Genomic DNA, 16,172 nt, shown 5'->3' with positions numbered 1-16,172 from the left:
AAACGTGTCGGGTAGCCTTCCACAAGCTTCCCACAATAAGTTGGGTGAATTTTGGCCCATTCCTCCTGACAGAGCTGGTGTAACGGAGTCAGGTTTGTAGGCCTCCTTGCTTTTTCAGTTCTGCCCACAACTTTTCTATAGGATTGAGGTCAGGGCTTTGTGATGGCCACTCCAATACCTTGACTTTGTTGTTCTTAAGCCATTTTGCCACAACTTTGGAAGTATGCTTCGGATCATTGTCCATTTGGAAGACCCATTTGCGACCAAGCTTTAACTTCCTGACTGATGTCTTGAGATGTTGCTTCAATATATCCACATAATTTTCCTTCCTCATGATGCCATCTATTTTGTGAAGTGCACCAGTCCCTCCTGCAGCAAAGCACCCCCACAGCATGATGCTGCCACCCCCGTGCTTCACGGTTGGGATGGTGTTCTTCGGCTTGCAAGCATCCCCCTTTTTCCTCCAAACATAACGATGGTCATTATGGCCAAACAGTTCTATTTTTGTTTCATCAGACCAGAGGACATTTATCCAAAAAGTACGATCTTTATCCCCATGTGCAGTTGCAAACCGTAATCTGGTTTTTTTATGGCGGTTTTGGAGCAGTGGCTTCTTCCTTGCTGAGCGGCCTTTCAGGTTATGTCGATATAGGACTCGTTTTACTGTGGATATAGATACTTTTGTACCTGTTTCCTCCAGCATCTTCACAAGGTCCTTTGCTGTTGTTCTGGGATTGATTTGCACTTTTCGCACGCAAGTACGTTCATCTCTAGGAGACAGAACGCGTCTCCTTCCTGAGCGGTATGATGGCTGCGTGGTCCCATGGTGTTTATACTTGCGTACTATTGTTTGTACAGATGAACGTGGTACCTTCAGACGTTTGGAAATTGCTCCCAAGGATGAACCAGACTTGTGGAGGTCTACAATTTTGTTTTTGAGGTCTTGGCTGATTTCTTTAGATTTTCCCATGATGTCAAGCAAAGAGGCACTGAGTTTGAAGGTAGGCTTTGAAATACATCCACAGGTACACCTCCAATTGACTAAAATTATGTAAATTAGCCTATCAGAAGCTTCTAAAGCCATGACATCATTTTCTGGAATTTTCCAAGCTGTTTAAAGGCACAGACAACTTAGTGTATGTAAACTTCTGACCCACTGGAATTGTGATACAGTGAATTATAAGTGAAATAATCTGTAAACAATTGTTGGAAAAATTACTTGTGTCATGCACAAAGTAGATGTCCTAACCGACTTACCAAAACTATAGTTTGTTAACAAGAAATTTGTGGAGTGGTTGAAAAACAAGTTTTAATGACTCCAACCGAAGTGTACGTAAACTTCCGACTTCAATTGTATCTACAGAAATAAGACAGATCCCGCTTCTGTTGCCTGTTTGAGTGTTTGTTTAATAGCCTACTGATTCCGTGAGCGCCAAGCCTCACGCAACGACACGTCAAGTAAACAATTTCACAAATTTCGGCTGTTTTTAATCGTCGCTTTGCTGTACTAAAGGATCTACACTTTTTTTTTTTTTTGTTACAGCCTCTCTGTTATTGTTTATAAAATTATTTAGTGTTGTTTACACCAAATTGTGAGATTATATTTATGTATAACAATATTAATAATGACCCTCCTTTTTCTTGATCTCATTATCGTTAATATTACTATTATTATTGTTATGATTATCATTACAATAATTAGTGATGTCGTTATCATTAGTAGTCTCAGTATAGCAGCCTTGTATAACCACCATCGAGCTGTAGGCCTAAGAGAACATCCTGTCTAGTCTTAATACCGTAGCTTACTTTAGGCCTATATTTCAATACTTATATAGGCTACTGAATCAAATCAATCATTCATTTTGTTCATATCATCACACAGCATACGAGTCATTCATGATTTGAAAATGCAATCAAGCATTTTAGTTTTAAAATAAAATAACAAAGCAACAATTGAACAATTAGCGTTAACAATAAAATAGGCCTAAACGGCTGAATGCATCTGTTTAGTCTTTGCTGTAATAAAGGCTTTACAAAACGTTACAGACTCTCTAGTACGCTTATCATTTATTTAGTATTGTTTACATTGTTCCGAAACGGTCAGAGAAATTATATAGTAATCTAACAGCAGCTGGTTGGCCCACATAATATGCCCGGACCGCTTCCTCCTTACCTTCTTTTTCTTGATCTCCAGTATTTTCCACAACTAGTCACATTTATTCCACAACATCCGACTTCCCCTTTACCTCCTGAGCAACCAGTAAACATTCCCCCGTTTTGAGTTTATTTGTCACGTGCTCTGCATCCATTTTGCTGTCACGTGTGTTACGGTGTTCAGAGTTCGTTATAACCTATTTATTGATGTGATTTTGATATGCTATAGGTCAGGCCCTATTGGTCGCGTGCATGCGATGTGTCAATTAAAGAGAGAAAGGGTTGAGGGAATAGGGAATGTTTTTCCTAAAGAAATGAGGGATTTCAGTAACAGAACTTTTCAGTCAGAAATGGCTGTAATTTTGTTGCAGCTTCAGCGCTATAAACACTGTTGATGTTCTGTGGTGGTCGCTGCAGCAGGGAGGAGAGAGAGACAACGGGCTGATGTTCTGTGGTGGTCGCTGCAGCAGGGAGGAGAGAGAGACAACGGGCTGATGTTCTGTGGTGGTCGCTGCAGCAGGGAGGAGAGGGAGACAACGGGTGCTAGTCACACAGTCACTCGCTGTCTTTTTCTTTTAACACAGTGCAGCAAGTCTGAGCCCGGCCCGGCCCAATCAAATCAATTGCTGGTCGGACTCCCTCTAGTCATTTGTGTGTCTTAATCATTTAATCAAACAGTGTGCTTAAATTATCAGACGAGCTCAATGCATATAGATGATTTGATTAAAACACAGGATGGAAAAATACACGTTAGAAAATATCGACCATTCGATTAGTCGAAAGAACAGATTACTCTCAGTCAACCAAGATGTTTTGTTGATGTTGCGGACAGCCCTAAATTGTTCTTTGGATGTGATTTGTGTGTGGGTGAGAGGGTGAGAGGGTGTGAGAGGGTGAGAGGGTGTGAGTGGGTGAGAGGGTGAGAGGGTGAGAGGGTGTGAGAGGGTGAGAGGGTGTGAGTGGGTGAGAGGGTGTGAGAGGGTGAGAGGGTGTGAGTGGGTGAGAGGGTGAGAGGGTGAGAGGGTGAGAGAGGGTGAGAGGGTGTGAGAGGGTGAGAGGGTGTGAGTGGGTGAGAGGGTGTGAGTGGGTGAGAGGGTGTGAGAGGGTGAGAGGGTGTGAGTGGGTGAGAGGGTGAGAGGGTGAGAGGGTGTGAGAGGGTGAGAGGGTGTGAGTGGGTGAGAGGGTGAGAGGGTGAGAGGGTGTGAGAGGGTGAGAGGGTGAGAGAGGGTGAGAGGGTGTGAGAGGGTGAGAGGGTGTGAGAGGGTGAGAGGGTGAGAGGGTGAGAGGGTGTGTGTGGGTGAGAGGGTGAGAGGGTGAGAGGGTGAGAGGGTGAGAGAGGGTGAGAGGGTGTGAGAGGGTGAGAGGGTGTGAGTGGGTGAGAGGGTGTGAGTGGGTGAGAGGGTGAGAGGGTGAGAGGGTGTGAGAGGGTGAGAGGGTGAGAGAGGGTGAGAGGGTGTGAGAGGGTGAGAGGGTGAGAGGGTGTGTGTGGGTGAGAGGGTGAGAGGGTGTGAGTGGGTGTGAGTGGGTGAGAGGGTGAGAGGGTGTGAGTGGGTGAGAGGGTGAGAGTGGGTGAGAGGGTGAGAGTGGGTGAGAGGGTGTGAGAGGGTGAGAGGGTGAGAGGGTGAGAGGGTGTGAGTGGGTGTGAGTGGGTGAGAGGGTGAGAGGGTGTGAGAGGGTGTGAGGGTGTGAGTGGGTGAGAGGGTGAGAGTGGGTGAGAGGGTGAGAGTGGGTGAGAGGGTGTGAGAGGGTGAGAGGGTGTGAGAGGGTGAGAGGGTGTGAGAGGGTGTGAGAGGGTGTGAGGGTGTGAGAGGGTGAGAGGGTGTGAGGGTGTGAGTGGGTGAGAGTGGGTGAGAGGGTGAGAGTGGGTGAGAGGGTGTGAGAGGGTGAGAGGGTGTGAGAGGGTGTGAGGGTGTGAGAGGGTGAGAGGGTGTGAGAGGGTGAGAGGGTGTGAGGGTGTGAGTGGGTGAGTGGGTGAGAGGGTGAGAGGGTGAGAGGGTGTGAGGGTGTGAGTGGGTGAGTGGGTGAGAGGGTGAGAGGGTGAGAGGGTGTGAGAGGGTGAGAGGGTGAGAGGGTGTGAGGGTGTGAGAGGGTGAGAGGGTGTGAGTGGGTGAGAGGGTGTGAGTGGGTGAGAGGGTGAGAGGGTGAGAGGGTGTGAGAGGGTGAGAGGGTGTGAGGGTGTGAGTGGGTGAGAGGGTGAGAGGGTGAGAGGGTGAGAGGGTGTGAGAGGGTGTGAGGGTGTGAGTGGGTGAGAGGGTGAGAGTGGGTGAGAGGGTGTGAGAGGGTGAGAGGGTGTGAGAGGGTGAGAGGGTGTGAGAGGGTGTGAGGGTGTGAGAGGGTGAGAGGGTGTGAGGGTGTGAGTGGGTGAGAGTGGGTGAGAGGGTGAGAGTGGGTGAGAGGGTGTGAGAGGGTGAGAGGGTGTGAGGGTGTGAGGGTGTGAGAGGGTGAGAGGGTGTGAGAGGGTGAGAGGGTGTGAGGGTGTGAGTGGGTGAGTGGGTGAGAGGGTGAGAGGGTGAGAGGGTGTGAGGGTGTGAGTGGGTGAGTGGGTGAGAGGGTGAGAGGGTGAGAGGGTGTGAGAGGGTGAGAGGGTGAGAGGGTGTGAGGGTGTGAGAGGGTGAGAGGGTGTGAGTGGGTGAGAGGGTGTGAGTGGGTGAGAGGGTGAGAGGGTGAGAGGGTGTGAGAGGGTGAGAGGGTGTGAGGGTGTGAGTGGGTGAGAGGGTGAGAGGGTGAGAGGGTGAGAGGGTGTGAGGGTGTGAGTGGGTGAGAGGGTGAGAGGGTGAGAGGGTGTGAGAGGGTGAGAGGGTGAGAGGGTGTGAGGGTGTGAGGGTGTGAGTGGGTGAGAGGGTGTGAGTGGGTGTGAGGGTGAGAGTGGGTGAGAGGGTGAGAGTGGGTGAGAGGGTGTGAGGGTGTGAGTGGGTGTGAGAGGGTGAGAGGGTGTGAGGGTGAGAGGGTGTGAGAGGGTGAGAGGGTGAGAGGGTGTGAGAGGGTGTGAGAGGGTGAGAGGGTGAGAGGGTGTGAGTGGGTGAGAGGGTGAGAGTGGGTGAGAGGGTGAGAGTGGGTGAGAGGGTGTGAGGGTGTGAGTGGGTGAGAGGGTGTGAGTGGGTGTGAGAGGGTGAGAGGGTGTGAGGGTGAGAGGGTGTGAGAGGGTGAGAGGGTGAGAGGGTGTGAGAGGGTGAGAGGGTGAGAGGGTGTGAGTGGGTGAGAGGGTGTGAGAGGGTGTGAGAGGGTGTGAGAGGGTGTGAGAGGGTGTGAGGGTGTGAGTGGGTGAGAGGGTGAGAGTGGGTGAGAGGGTGAGAGTGGGTGAGAGGGTGTGAGAGGGTGAGAGGGTGTGAGAGGGTGTGAGGGTGTGAGAGGGTGAGAGGGTGTGAGAGGGTGAGAGGGTGTGAGGGTGTGAGTGGGTGAGTGGGTGAGAGGGTGAGAGGGTGTGAGGGTGTGAGTGGGTGAGAGGGTGAGAGGGTGAGAGGGTGAGAGGGTGTGAGAGGGTGAGAGGGTGTGAGGGTGTGAGAGGGTGAGAGGGTGTGAGTGGGTGAGAGGGTGTGAGTGGGTGAGAGGGTGAGAGGGTGAGAGGGTGTGAGAGGGTGAGAGGGTGTGAGTGGGTGTGAGAGGGTGAGAGGGTGTGAGGGTGTGAGTGGGTGAGAGGGTGAGAGGGTGAGAGGGTGTGAGGGTGTGAGTGGGTGAGAGGGTGAGAGGGTGTGAGAGGGTGAGAGGGTGAGAGGGTGTGAGGGTGTGAGGGTGTGAGTGGGTGAGAGGGTGTGAGTGGGTGTGAGGGTGAGAGTGGGTGAGAGGGTGAGAGTGGGTGAGAGGGTGTGAGGGTGTGAGTGGGTGAGAGGGTGTGAGTGGGTGTGAGAGGGTGAGAGGGTGTGAGGGTGAGAGGGTGTGAGAGGGTGAGAGGGTGTGAGAGGGTGTGAGAGGGTGAGAGGGTGAGAGGGTGTGAGTGGGTGAGAGGGTGAGAGTGGGTGAGAGGGTGAGAGTGGGTGAGAGGGTGTGAGTGGGTGAGAGGGTGTGAGTGGGTGTGAGAGGGTGAGAGGGTGTGAGGGTGAGAGGGTGTGAGAGGGTGAGAGGGTGAGAGGGTGTGAGAGGGTGTGAGGGTGAGAGGGTGTGAGTGGGTGAGAGGGTGTGAGAGGGTGTGAGAGGGTGTGAGAGGGTGAGAGGGTGTGAGTGGGTGAGAGGGTGTGAGTGGGTGAGAGGGTGTGAGAGGGTGTGAGTGGGTGAGAGGGTGAGAGGGTGTGAGAGGGTGTGAGAGGGTGAGAGGGTGAGAGGGTGTGAGTGGGTGAGAGGGTGTGAGAGGGTGTGAGAGGGTGAGAGGGTGAGAGGGGGTGAGAGGGTGAGAGGGTGTGAGGGTGTGAGTGGGTGTGAGGGTGTGAGTGGATGAGCGGGTGAGAGGGTGTGAGGGTGTGAGAGGGTGTGAGTGGGTGAGAGGGTGTGAGAGGGTGTGAGTGGGTGAGAGGGTGTGAGAGGGTGAGAGGGTGAGAGAGGGTGAGAGGGTGAGAGGGTGTGAGGGTGTGAGTGGGTGTGAGGGTGTGAGTGGATGAGCGGGTGAGAGGGTGTGAGTGGGTGAGAGGGTGAGAGTGGGTGAGAGGGTGAGAGGGTGTGAGGTTTTGAGTGGGTGTGAGGGTGTGAGAGGGTGTGAGAGGGTGAGAGGGTGTGAGGGTGTGAGAGGGTGTGAGTGGGTGAGAGGGTGAGAGGGTGTGAGAGGGTGAGAGGGTGAGAGAGGGTGAGAGGGTGTGAGAGGGTGAGAGGGTGTGAGAGGGTGAGAGGGTGAGAGGGTGAGAGGGTGTGTGTGGGTGAGAGGGTGAGAGGGTGAGATGGTGAGAGGGTGAGAGGGTGAGAGAGGGTGAGAGGGTGTGAGAGGGGAGAGGGTGTGAGTGGGTGAGAGGGTGTGAGTGGGTGAGAGGGTGAGAGGGTGAGAGGGTGTGAGAGGGTGAGAGGGTGAGAGAGGGTGAGAGGGTGTGAGAGGGTGAGAGGGTGTGAGAGGGTGAGAGGGTGAGAGGGTGAGAGGGTGTGTGTGGGTGAGAGGGTGAGAGGGTGAGAGAGGGTGAGAGGGTGTGAGAGGGTGAGAGGGTGTGAGTGGGTGAGAGGGTGTGTGTGGGTGAGAGAGGGTGAGAGGGTGTGAGAGGGTGAGAGGGTGTGAGAGGGTGTGAGGGTGTGAGAGGGTGAGAGGGTGTGAGGGTGTGAGTGGGTGAGAGTGGGTGAGAGGGTGAGAGTGGGTGAGAGGGTGTGAGAGGGTGAGAGGGTGTGAGAGGGTGAGAGGGTGTGAGAGGGTGTGAGGGTGTGAGAGGGTGAGAGGGTGTGAGAGGGTGAGAGGGTGTGAGGGTGTGAGTGGGTGAGTGGGTGAGAGGGTGAGAGGGTGAGAGGGTGTGAGGGTGTGAGAGGGTGAGAGGGTGAGAGGGTGAGAGGGTGTGAGAGGGTGAGAGGGTGTGAGGGTGTGAGAGGGTGAGAGGGTGTGAGTGGGTGAGAGGGTGTGAGTGGGTGAGAGGGTGAGGGTGAGAGGGTGAGAGGGTGTGAGAGGGTGAGAGGGTGTGAGTGGGTGAGAGGGTGAGAGGGTGAGAGGGTGTGAGGGTGTGAGTGGGTGAGAGGGTGAGAGGGTGAGAGGGTGTGAGAGGGTGAGAGGGTGAGAGGGTGTGAGGGTGTGAGAGGGTGAGAGGGTGTGAGTGGGTGAGAGGGTGTGAGTGGGTGAGAGGGTGAGAGGGTGTGAGAGGGTGAGAGGGTGTGAGTGGTGAGAGGGTGAGAGTGGTGAGAGGGTGTGAGAGGGTGTGAGAGGGTGAGAGGGTGTGAGGGTGTGAGTGGATGAGGGGTGAGAGGGTGTGAGTGGGTGAGAGGGTGAGAGTGGGTGAGAGGGTGAGAGTGGGTGAGAGGGTGTGAGGGTGTGAGTGGGTGAGAGGGTGTGAGTGGGTGTGAGAGGGTGAGAGGGTGTGAGGGTGTGAGAGGGTGTGAGAGGGTGAGAGGGTGAGTGGGTGAGAGGGTGTGAGAGGGTGTGAGAGGGTGAGAGGGTGAGAGGGTGTGAGTGGGTGAGAGGGTGTGAGAGGGTGTGAGAGGGTGAGAGGGTGAGAGGGTGTGAGTGGGTGAGAGGGTGTGAGTGGGTGAGAGGGTGTGAGAGGGTGTGAGTGGGTGAGAGGGTGAGAGGGTGTGAGAGGGTGTGAGAGGGTGAGAGGGTGAGAGGGTGTGAGTGGGTGAGAGGGTGTGAGAGGGTGTGAGAGGGTGTGAGAGGGTGAGAGGGTGAGAGGGTGTGAGTGGGTGAGAGGGTGAGAGGGGGTGAGAGGGTGAGAGGGTGTGAGGGTGTGAGTGGGTGTGAGGGTGTGAGTGGATGAGCGGGTGAGAGGGTGTGAGGGTGTGAGAGGGTGTGAGTGGGTGAGAGGGTGTGAGAGGGTGTGAGTGGGTGAGAGGGTGTGAGAGGGTGAGAGGGTGTGAGTGGGTGAGAGGGTGTGAGGGTGTGAGAGGGTGAGAGGGTGAGAGAGGGTGAGAGGGTGAGAGTGGGTGTGAGGGTGTGAGTGGATGAGCGGGTGAGAGGGTGTGAGTGGGTGAGAGGGTGAGAGTGGGTGAGAGGGTGAGAGGGTGTGAGGGTGTGAGTGGGTGTGAGGGTGTGAGAGGGTGTGAGAGGGTGAGAGGGTGTGAGGGTGTGAGAGGGTGTGAGAGGGTGAGAGGGTGTGAGGGTGAGTGGGTGTGAGAGGGTGAGAGGGTGTGAGAGGGTGAGAGAGGGTGAGAGAGGGTGAGAGGGTGAGAGGGTGTGAGGGTGTGAGAGGGTGTGAGAGGGTGAGAGGGTGTGAGGGTGAGTGGGTGTGAGAGGGTGAGAGGGTGTGAGAGGGTGAGAGAGGGTGAGAGAGGGTGTGATGGTGTGAGAGGGTGAGAGGGTATGAGAGGGTGAGAGAGGGTGAGAGAGGGTGAGAGGGTGAGAGAGGGTGAGAGGGTGTGAGTGGGTGAGAGGGTGTGAGGGTGTGAGTGGGTGAGAGGGTGTGAGGGTGTGAGAGGGTGAGAGAGGGTGAGAGAGGGTGAGAGGGTGAGAGAGGGTGAGAGGGTGTGAGTGGGTGAGAGAGGGTGAGAGAGGGTGAGAGGGTGAGAGAGGGTGAGAGGGTGTGAGAGGGTGAGAGGGGTGTGAGGGTGTGAGAGGGTGTGAGAGGGTGAGAGGGTGTGAGGGTGAGTGGGTGTGAGAGGGTGAGAGGGTGTGAGAGGGTGAGAGAGGGTGAGAGAGGGTGTGATGGTGTGAGAGGGTGAGAGGGTATGAGAGGGTGAGAGAGGGTGAGAGAGGGTGAGAGGGTGAGAGAGGGTGAGAGGGTGTGAGTGGGTGAGAGGGTGTGAGGGTGTGAGAGGGTGTGAGGGTGTGAGGGTGTGAGAGGGTGAGAGAGGGTGAGAGAGGGTGAGAGGGTGAGAGAGGGTGAGAGGGTGTGAGTGGGTGAGAGAGGGTGAGAGAGGGTGAGAGGGTGAGAGAGGGTGAGAGGGTGTGAGTGGGTGAGAGGGTGTGAGGGTGTGAGTGGGTGAGAGGGTGTGAGGGTGTGAGTGGGTGAGAGGGTGAGAGGGTGAGAGGGTGAGAGGGTGTGAGGGTGTGAGAGGGTGAGAGGGTGAGATGGTGTGAGGGTGTGAGTGGGTGAGAGGGTGAGATGGTGTGAGGGTGTGAGTGGGTGAGAGGGTGAGAGGGTGAGAGAGGGTGAGAGGGTGTGAGTGGGTGAGAGGGTGTGAGGGTGTGAGTGGGTGAGAGGGTGTGAGGGTGTGAGTGGGTGAGAGGGTGTGAGAGGGTGTGAGGGTGAGAGTGGGTGAGAGGGTGAGAGGGTGAGAGGGTGAGAGGGTGTGAGGGTGTGAGAGGGTGAGAGGGTGAGATGGTGTGAGGGTGTGAGAGGGTGAGAGGGTGAGATGGTGTGAGGGTGTGAGTGGGTGAGAGGGTGAGATGGTGTGAGGGTGTGAGAGGGTGAGAGGGTGAGTGGGTGTGAGTGGGTGAGAGGGTGTGAGTGGGTGTGTGTGGGTGAGAGGGTGTGAGTGGGTGTATGGGTCTGTGGATATGAATGGGAGAGTGAAGGAGGGTTAATATGAATATGTGTAGGAGGGCAGAAGAGAATGGGTGTGTGGGGGTATAGGGTATATGTTGTCTGGAGGTATAGGGTATATGTTGTGTCTGGGGGTATAGGGTATATGTTGTGTGGGGGTATATGTTGTGTGGAGGTATAGGGTATATGTTGTGTGGAGGTATAGGGTATATGTTGTGGAGGTATAGGGTATATGTTGTGTGTGGAGGTATAGGGTATATGATGTCTGGAGGTATAGGGTATATGTTGTGTCTGGGGGTATAGGGTATATGTTGTGTGGGGGTATATGTTGTGTGGACGTATAGGGTATATGTTGTGTGTGGAGGTATAGGGTATATGTTGTGTGTGGAGGTATAGGGTATATGTTGTGTGGGGGTATAGGGTATATGTTGTGTGGAGGTATAGGGTATATGTTGTGTGAGGGTATAGGGTATATGTTGTGTGGAGGTATAGGGTATATGTTGTGTGGGGGTATAGGGTATATGTTGTGTGGGGGTATATGTTGTGTGGAGGTATAGGGTATATGTTGTGTGGGGGTATAGGGTATATGTTGTGTGGGGGTATAGGGTATAAGTTGTGTGGAGGTATAGGGTATATGTTGTGTGTGGAGGTATAGGGTATATGTTGTGTGTGGAGGTATAGGGTATATGTTGTGTGTGGAGGTATAGGGTATATGTTGTGTGTGGAGGTATAGGGTATATGTTGTGTGTGGAGGTATAGGGTATATGTTGTGTGGAGGTATAGGGTATATGTTGTGTGGAGGTATAGGGTATATGTTGTGTGGAGGTATAGGGTATATGTTGTGTGGAGGTATAGGGTATATGTTGTGTCTGGAGGTATAGGGTATATGTTGGCTGGAGGTATAGGGTATATGTTGTGTGGAGGTATAGGGTATATGTTGTGTGTGGAGGTATAGGGTATATGTTGTGTGTGGAGGTATAGGGTATATGTTGTGTGGAGGTATAGGGTATATGTTGTGTGGAGGTATAGGGTATATGTTGTGTCTGGAGGTATAGGGTATATGTTGTCTGTAGGTATAGGGTATATGTTGTGTGTGGAGGTATAGGGTATATGTTGTGTGGGGGTATATGTTGTGTGGGGGTATATGTTGTGTGGGGGTATATGTTGTGTGTGGAGGTATAGGGTATATGTTGTGTGGGGGTATAGGGTATATGTTGTGTGTGGAGGTATAGGGTATATGATGTGTGTGGAGGTATAGGGTATATGATGTGTGGGGGTATAGGGTATATGTTGTGTGGAGGTATAGGGTATATGTTGTGTGGAGGTATAGGGTATATGTTGTGTGGAGGTATAGGGTATATGTTGTGTGGAGGTATAGGGTATATGTTGTGTGGAGGTATAGGGTATATGTTGTATGGAGGTATAGGGTATATGTTGTGTGGAGGTATAGGGTATATGTTGTGTGGAGGTATAGGGTATATGTTGTGTGGAGGTATAGGGTATATGTTGTGTCTGGGGGTATAGGGTATATGTTGTGTGTGGAGGTATAGGGTATATGTTGTGTGTGGAGGTATAGGGTATATGTTGTGTGGGGGTATAGGGTATATGTTGTGTGGGGGTATAGGGTATGTGTTGTGTGGAGGTATAGGGTATATGTTGTGTGGAGGTATAGGGTATATGTTGTGTGGAGGTATAGGGTATATGTTGTGTGGGGGTATAGGGTATATGTTGTGTCTGGGGGTATAGGGTATATGTTGTGTGTGGAGGTATAGGGTATATGTTGTGTGGAGGTATAGGGTATATGTTGTGTGGGGGTATAGGGTATATGTTGTGTCTGGAGGTATAGGGTATATGTTGTGTGTGGAGGTATAGGGTATATGTTGTGTGTGGATGTATAGGGTATATGTTGTGTGGAGGTATAGGGTATATGTTGTGTGGAGGTATAGGGTATATGTTGTGTGTGGAGGTATAGGGTATATGTTGTGTGTGGAGGTATAGGGTATATGTTGTGTGTGGAGGTATAGGGTATATGTTGTGTGGAGGTATAGGGTATATGTTGTGTGGAGTTATAGGGTATATGTTGTGTGGAGGTATAGGGTATATGTTGTGTGGAGGTATAGGGTATATGTTGTGTGGAGGTATAGGGTATATGTTGTGTGGAGGTATAGGGTATATGTTGTGTGGAGGTATAGGGTATATGTTGTGTGGAGGTATAGGGTATATGTTGTGTGTGGAGGTATAGGGTATATGTTGTGTGTGGAGGTATAGGGTATATGTTGTGTGGAGGTATAGGGTATATGTTGTGTGGAGGTATAGGGTATATGTTGTGTGGAGGTATAGGGTATATGTTGTGTGTGGAGGTATAGGGTATATGTTGTGTGGAGGTATAGGGTATATGTTGTGTGGAGTTATAGGGTATATGTTGTGTGGAGGTATAGGGTATATGTTGTGTGGAGGTATAGGGTATATGTTGTGTGGAGGTATAGGGTATATGTTGTGTGGAGGTATAGGGTATATGTTGTGTGGAGGTATAGGGTATATGTTGTGTGGAGGTATAGGGTATATGTTGTGTGGAGGTATAGGGTATATGTTGTGTGGAGGTATAGGGTATATGTTGTGTGGAGGTATAGGGTATATGTTGTGTGGAGGTATAGGGTATATGTTGTGTGGAGGTATAGGGTATATGTTGTGTGGGGGTATAGGGTATATGTTGTGTGTGGAGGTATAGGGTATATGATGTGTGGGGGTATAGGGTATATGTTGTGTGGAGGTATAGGGTATATGTTGTGTGGAGGTATAGGGTATATGTTGTGTGGAGGTATAGGGTATATGTTGTGTGGAGGTATAGGGTATATGTTGTGTGGAGGTATAGGGTATATGTTGTGTGGAGGTATAGGGTATATGTTGTGTGGAGGTATAGGGTATATGTTGTGTGGAGGTATAGGGTATATGTTGTATGGAGGTATAGGGTATATGTTGTGTGGAGGTATAGGGTATATGTTGTGTGGAGGTATAGGGTATATGTTGTGTGGAGGTATAGGGTATATGTTGTGTCTGGGGGTATAGGGTATATGTTGTGTGTGGAGGTATAGGGTATATGTTGTGTGTGGAGGTATAGGGTATATGTTGTGTGGGGGTATAGGGTATATGTTGTGTGGGGGTATAGGGTATGTGTTGTGTGGAGGTATAGGGTATATGTTGTGTGGAGGTATAGGGTATATGTTGTGTGGAGGTATAGGGTATATGTTGTGTGGAGGTATAGGGTATATGTTGTGTGGGGGTATAGGGTATATGTTGTGTCTGGGGGTATAGGGTATATGTTGTGTGTGGAGGTATAGGGTATATGTTGTGTGGAGGTATAGGGTATATGTTGTGTGGGGGTATAGGGTATATGTTGTGTCTGGAGGTATAGGGTATATGTTGTGTGTGGAGGTATAGGGTATATGTTGTGTGTGGATGTATAGGGTATATGTTGTGTGGAGGTATAGGGTATATGTTGTGTGTGGAGGTATAGGGTATATGTTGTGTGTGGAGGTATAGGGTATATGTTGTGTGGAGGTATAGGGTATATGTTGTGTGGAGGTATAGGGTATATGTTGTGTGGAGTTATAGGGTATATGTTGTGTGGAGGTATAGGGTATATGTTGTGTGGAGGTATAGGGTATATGTTGTGTGGAGGTATAGGGTATATGTTGTGTGGAGGTATAGGGTATATGTTGTGTGGAGGTATAGGGTATATGTTGTGTGTGGAGGTATAGGGTATATGTTGTGTGGAGGTATAGGGTATATGTTGTGTGGAGGTATAGGGTATATGTTGTGTGGAGGTATAGGGTATATGTTGTGTGTGGAGGTATAGGGTATATGTTGTGTGGAGGTATAGGGTATATGTTGTGTGGAGGTATAGGGTATATGTTGTGTGGAGTTATAGGGTATATGTTGTGTGGAGGTATAGGGTATATGTTGTGTGGAGGTATAGGGTATATGTTGTGTGGAGGTATAGGGTATATGTTGTGTGGAGGTATAGGGTATATGTTGTGTGGAGGTATAGGGTATATGTTGTGTGGAGGTATAGGGTATATGTTGTGTGGAGGTATAGGGTATATGTTGTCTGGAGGTATAGGGTATATGTTGTGTGACAACTAAAAGATTCCAAAAACAATTTAGTCCAATCAACATAAGCTAAATATCATGTGGCTGCCCATGGTGCTGATTTCTGTGTGTGTGCGCAAGTAGAAGAAAAAACAACAACATGTTGACTCACCCTAGAAATGCCAATTCCAGCCTCCTCTCTTTCATGCTGACCAAACGGTCTATTACTTTTTCATACAGTACAAGCTTTTAGTTTTTGTTGTCCTAGGCTACCTGGCTAAAATGCTCGCTAGCCTAACTTCCTTTCATGGGCAACGATTAGCCAGCTAGTTAATATTTGCATACTACATATAGCTACATATTGAACTTCTATCCTCTCAGGCCAGGGGCACAATGTATGAAATGTATGGTTGGATCAGAATCGCCGTTATAATCATTGGCCAGTACGGAGAATTAAGTAAAACCACAAGTCCAAATCCCTATCTCCATCCATGGTTACTTTAGGCCTACAGCACAACGAGATGCAACAATTCGAGTATTTTCTGTCAATGACGTTTGGCTTTTGATGTGATTGGTATGAAGCCAAATCCAAACTGGCTTCCCTTGACACTTTCCTTCTTCTTTTTTGTGCACCATTCACAGTTGAGTTCACTCAATTTAGTTCAAAGCTGATTGGCTATTATTGTATTAAAAAATATATAAAAAGGAAGGCCAAATGCTAGCTGACTTCCCTTGTTTTCAATGCTATGGGCAGCAACAGTATCATACTAATAAATTGTTTTGACCAGACAGCATCAGACAGATGGGCTAAATGTGTAGAGACAGAGAGGCACTGTTGAACGAACATCCTAAAATACAGAGAGACTAAAGATGAATTACTTTATGGGTTTTTTTCTTGCTAATTTTTGTTTTGGGGGGGGGCAGCCTGGTCCCTTTGCTCCACTGGCTATGAGTTGTAGCTGTGGAAAACCCGCCAGCTTTGGTCGGGCGTACTGTTAGCAGAAAATAGCAAGCTGGGGGAAATGTTTTCTTATCGGGACCAAATGGCACCCCATTACTTTTCTTGTGCACTACTTTTGACCAGGATCTACTTACGGTATTGTGCTTTTCAAAGAAGCACACGCAAATCACATTCATATGTGACATTACAGGATTGTCAAGTTAGTGGCCTAGCCTGGATGTCAAACTGCATGCAACAACATCGTCTTTCTAGTACGGGAGCCAGGGCCGTATCTCACCTCGCCACCACGGCCACCTTCTCATTTCGCAGAAGCCGCCTCTGTTCCGGTCCCAGTTCGCTGTCCGCCCCGGTCAGCGCGCCCTCCTCCGGTCCAAACACACGGGAGTAGAGCACGCGGCTCTCCCCGGGCGCCAGAGTGCTTACCGGGCCGATGGTATGGATCAGGAAACATTGAACCATGGTGTTAGCTTAATGAACTAAGATATCGATCTAGTTAGTCTTTCTCTCGATAACTACAGAGACGTCAGATTGCAGGGCTTGTTATGCTTTGCTTCCTGGTTTGATCAGGTGACCAGGAAGTTATTTGATTCAACACTAGAGGGCAGGAAAATGATGACGTCCAGCATGATCACGTGAAAGCAAATCAAATTTGATTGGTCACATACACGTGTTTAGCAGATGTTATTGCGGGTGTAGTGAAATGCTTGTGCTTCTAGCTCCGACAGTGCAGTAATATCTAACAAGTAATATCTAACAATTTCACAACATATACCAAATACACACAAATCTAGGTAAGGAATGAATTAAGAATATATACATATATGGACAAGCGATGAGGAGTGATGTCAGAGCGGCATGGACTAAGATACAGTAGAATACTATAGAATACAGTATATACATATGAGATGAGTAATGCAAGATATGAATACTATAGAATACAGTATATACATATGAGATGAGTAATGCAAGATATGAATACTATAGAATACAGTATATAC

At 50.3% G+C, this 16,172-nt stretch overlaps 1 protein-coding gene across 3 annotated transcripts in view; it reads right to left on the bottom strand.

Annotated features, from left to right (window-relative positions):
* LOC311122067 (AP-5 complex subunit sigma-1-like) overlaps window positions 1-15,743 on the bottom strand; it is a 32,990-nt gene extending 17,247 nt beyond the window's left edge. For 2 of the 3 annotated variants that reach the window (XR_014612377.1, XM_084196478.1), the window contains exon 1: window positions 15,452-15,719. Coding sequence is in view for 2 of the 3 variants with exons in the window: in XM_084196478.1 (XP_084052604.1) it covers window positions 15,452-15,633 (182 nt within the window). In the remaining variant the exon portion in view is untranslated. Of the gene's footprint in view, window positions 1-15,451 lie in introns of all 3 variants that reach the window. The other variant, XM_084196479.1, reaches the window with a different exon arrangement.
* Between the last annotated feature and the right edge of the window lie 429 nt (window positions 15,744-16,172).

Source organism: Coregonus lavaretus, assembly GCF_964263955.1.
Source record: "Coregonus lavaretus genome assembly, contig: HAP1_SCAFFOLD_994, whole genome shotgun sequence".
Taxonomy (NCBI): Eukaryota; Metazoa; Chordata; class Actinopteri; order Salmoniformes; family Salmonidae; genus Coregonus; species Coregonus lavaretus.
This window is presented reverse-complemented; position numbering and strand designations above follow the sequence as displayed.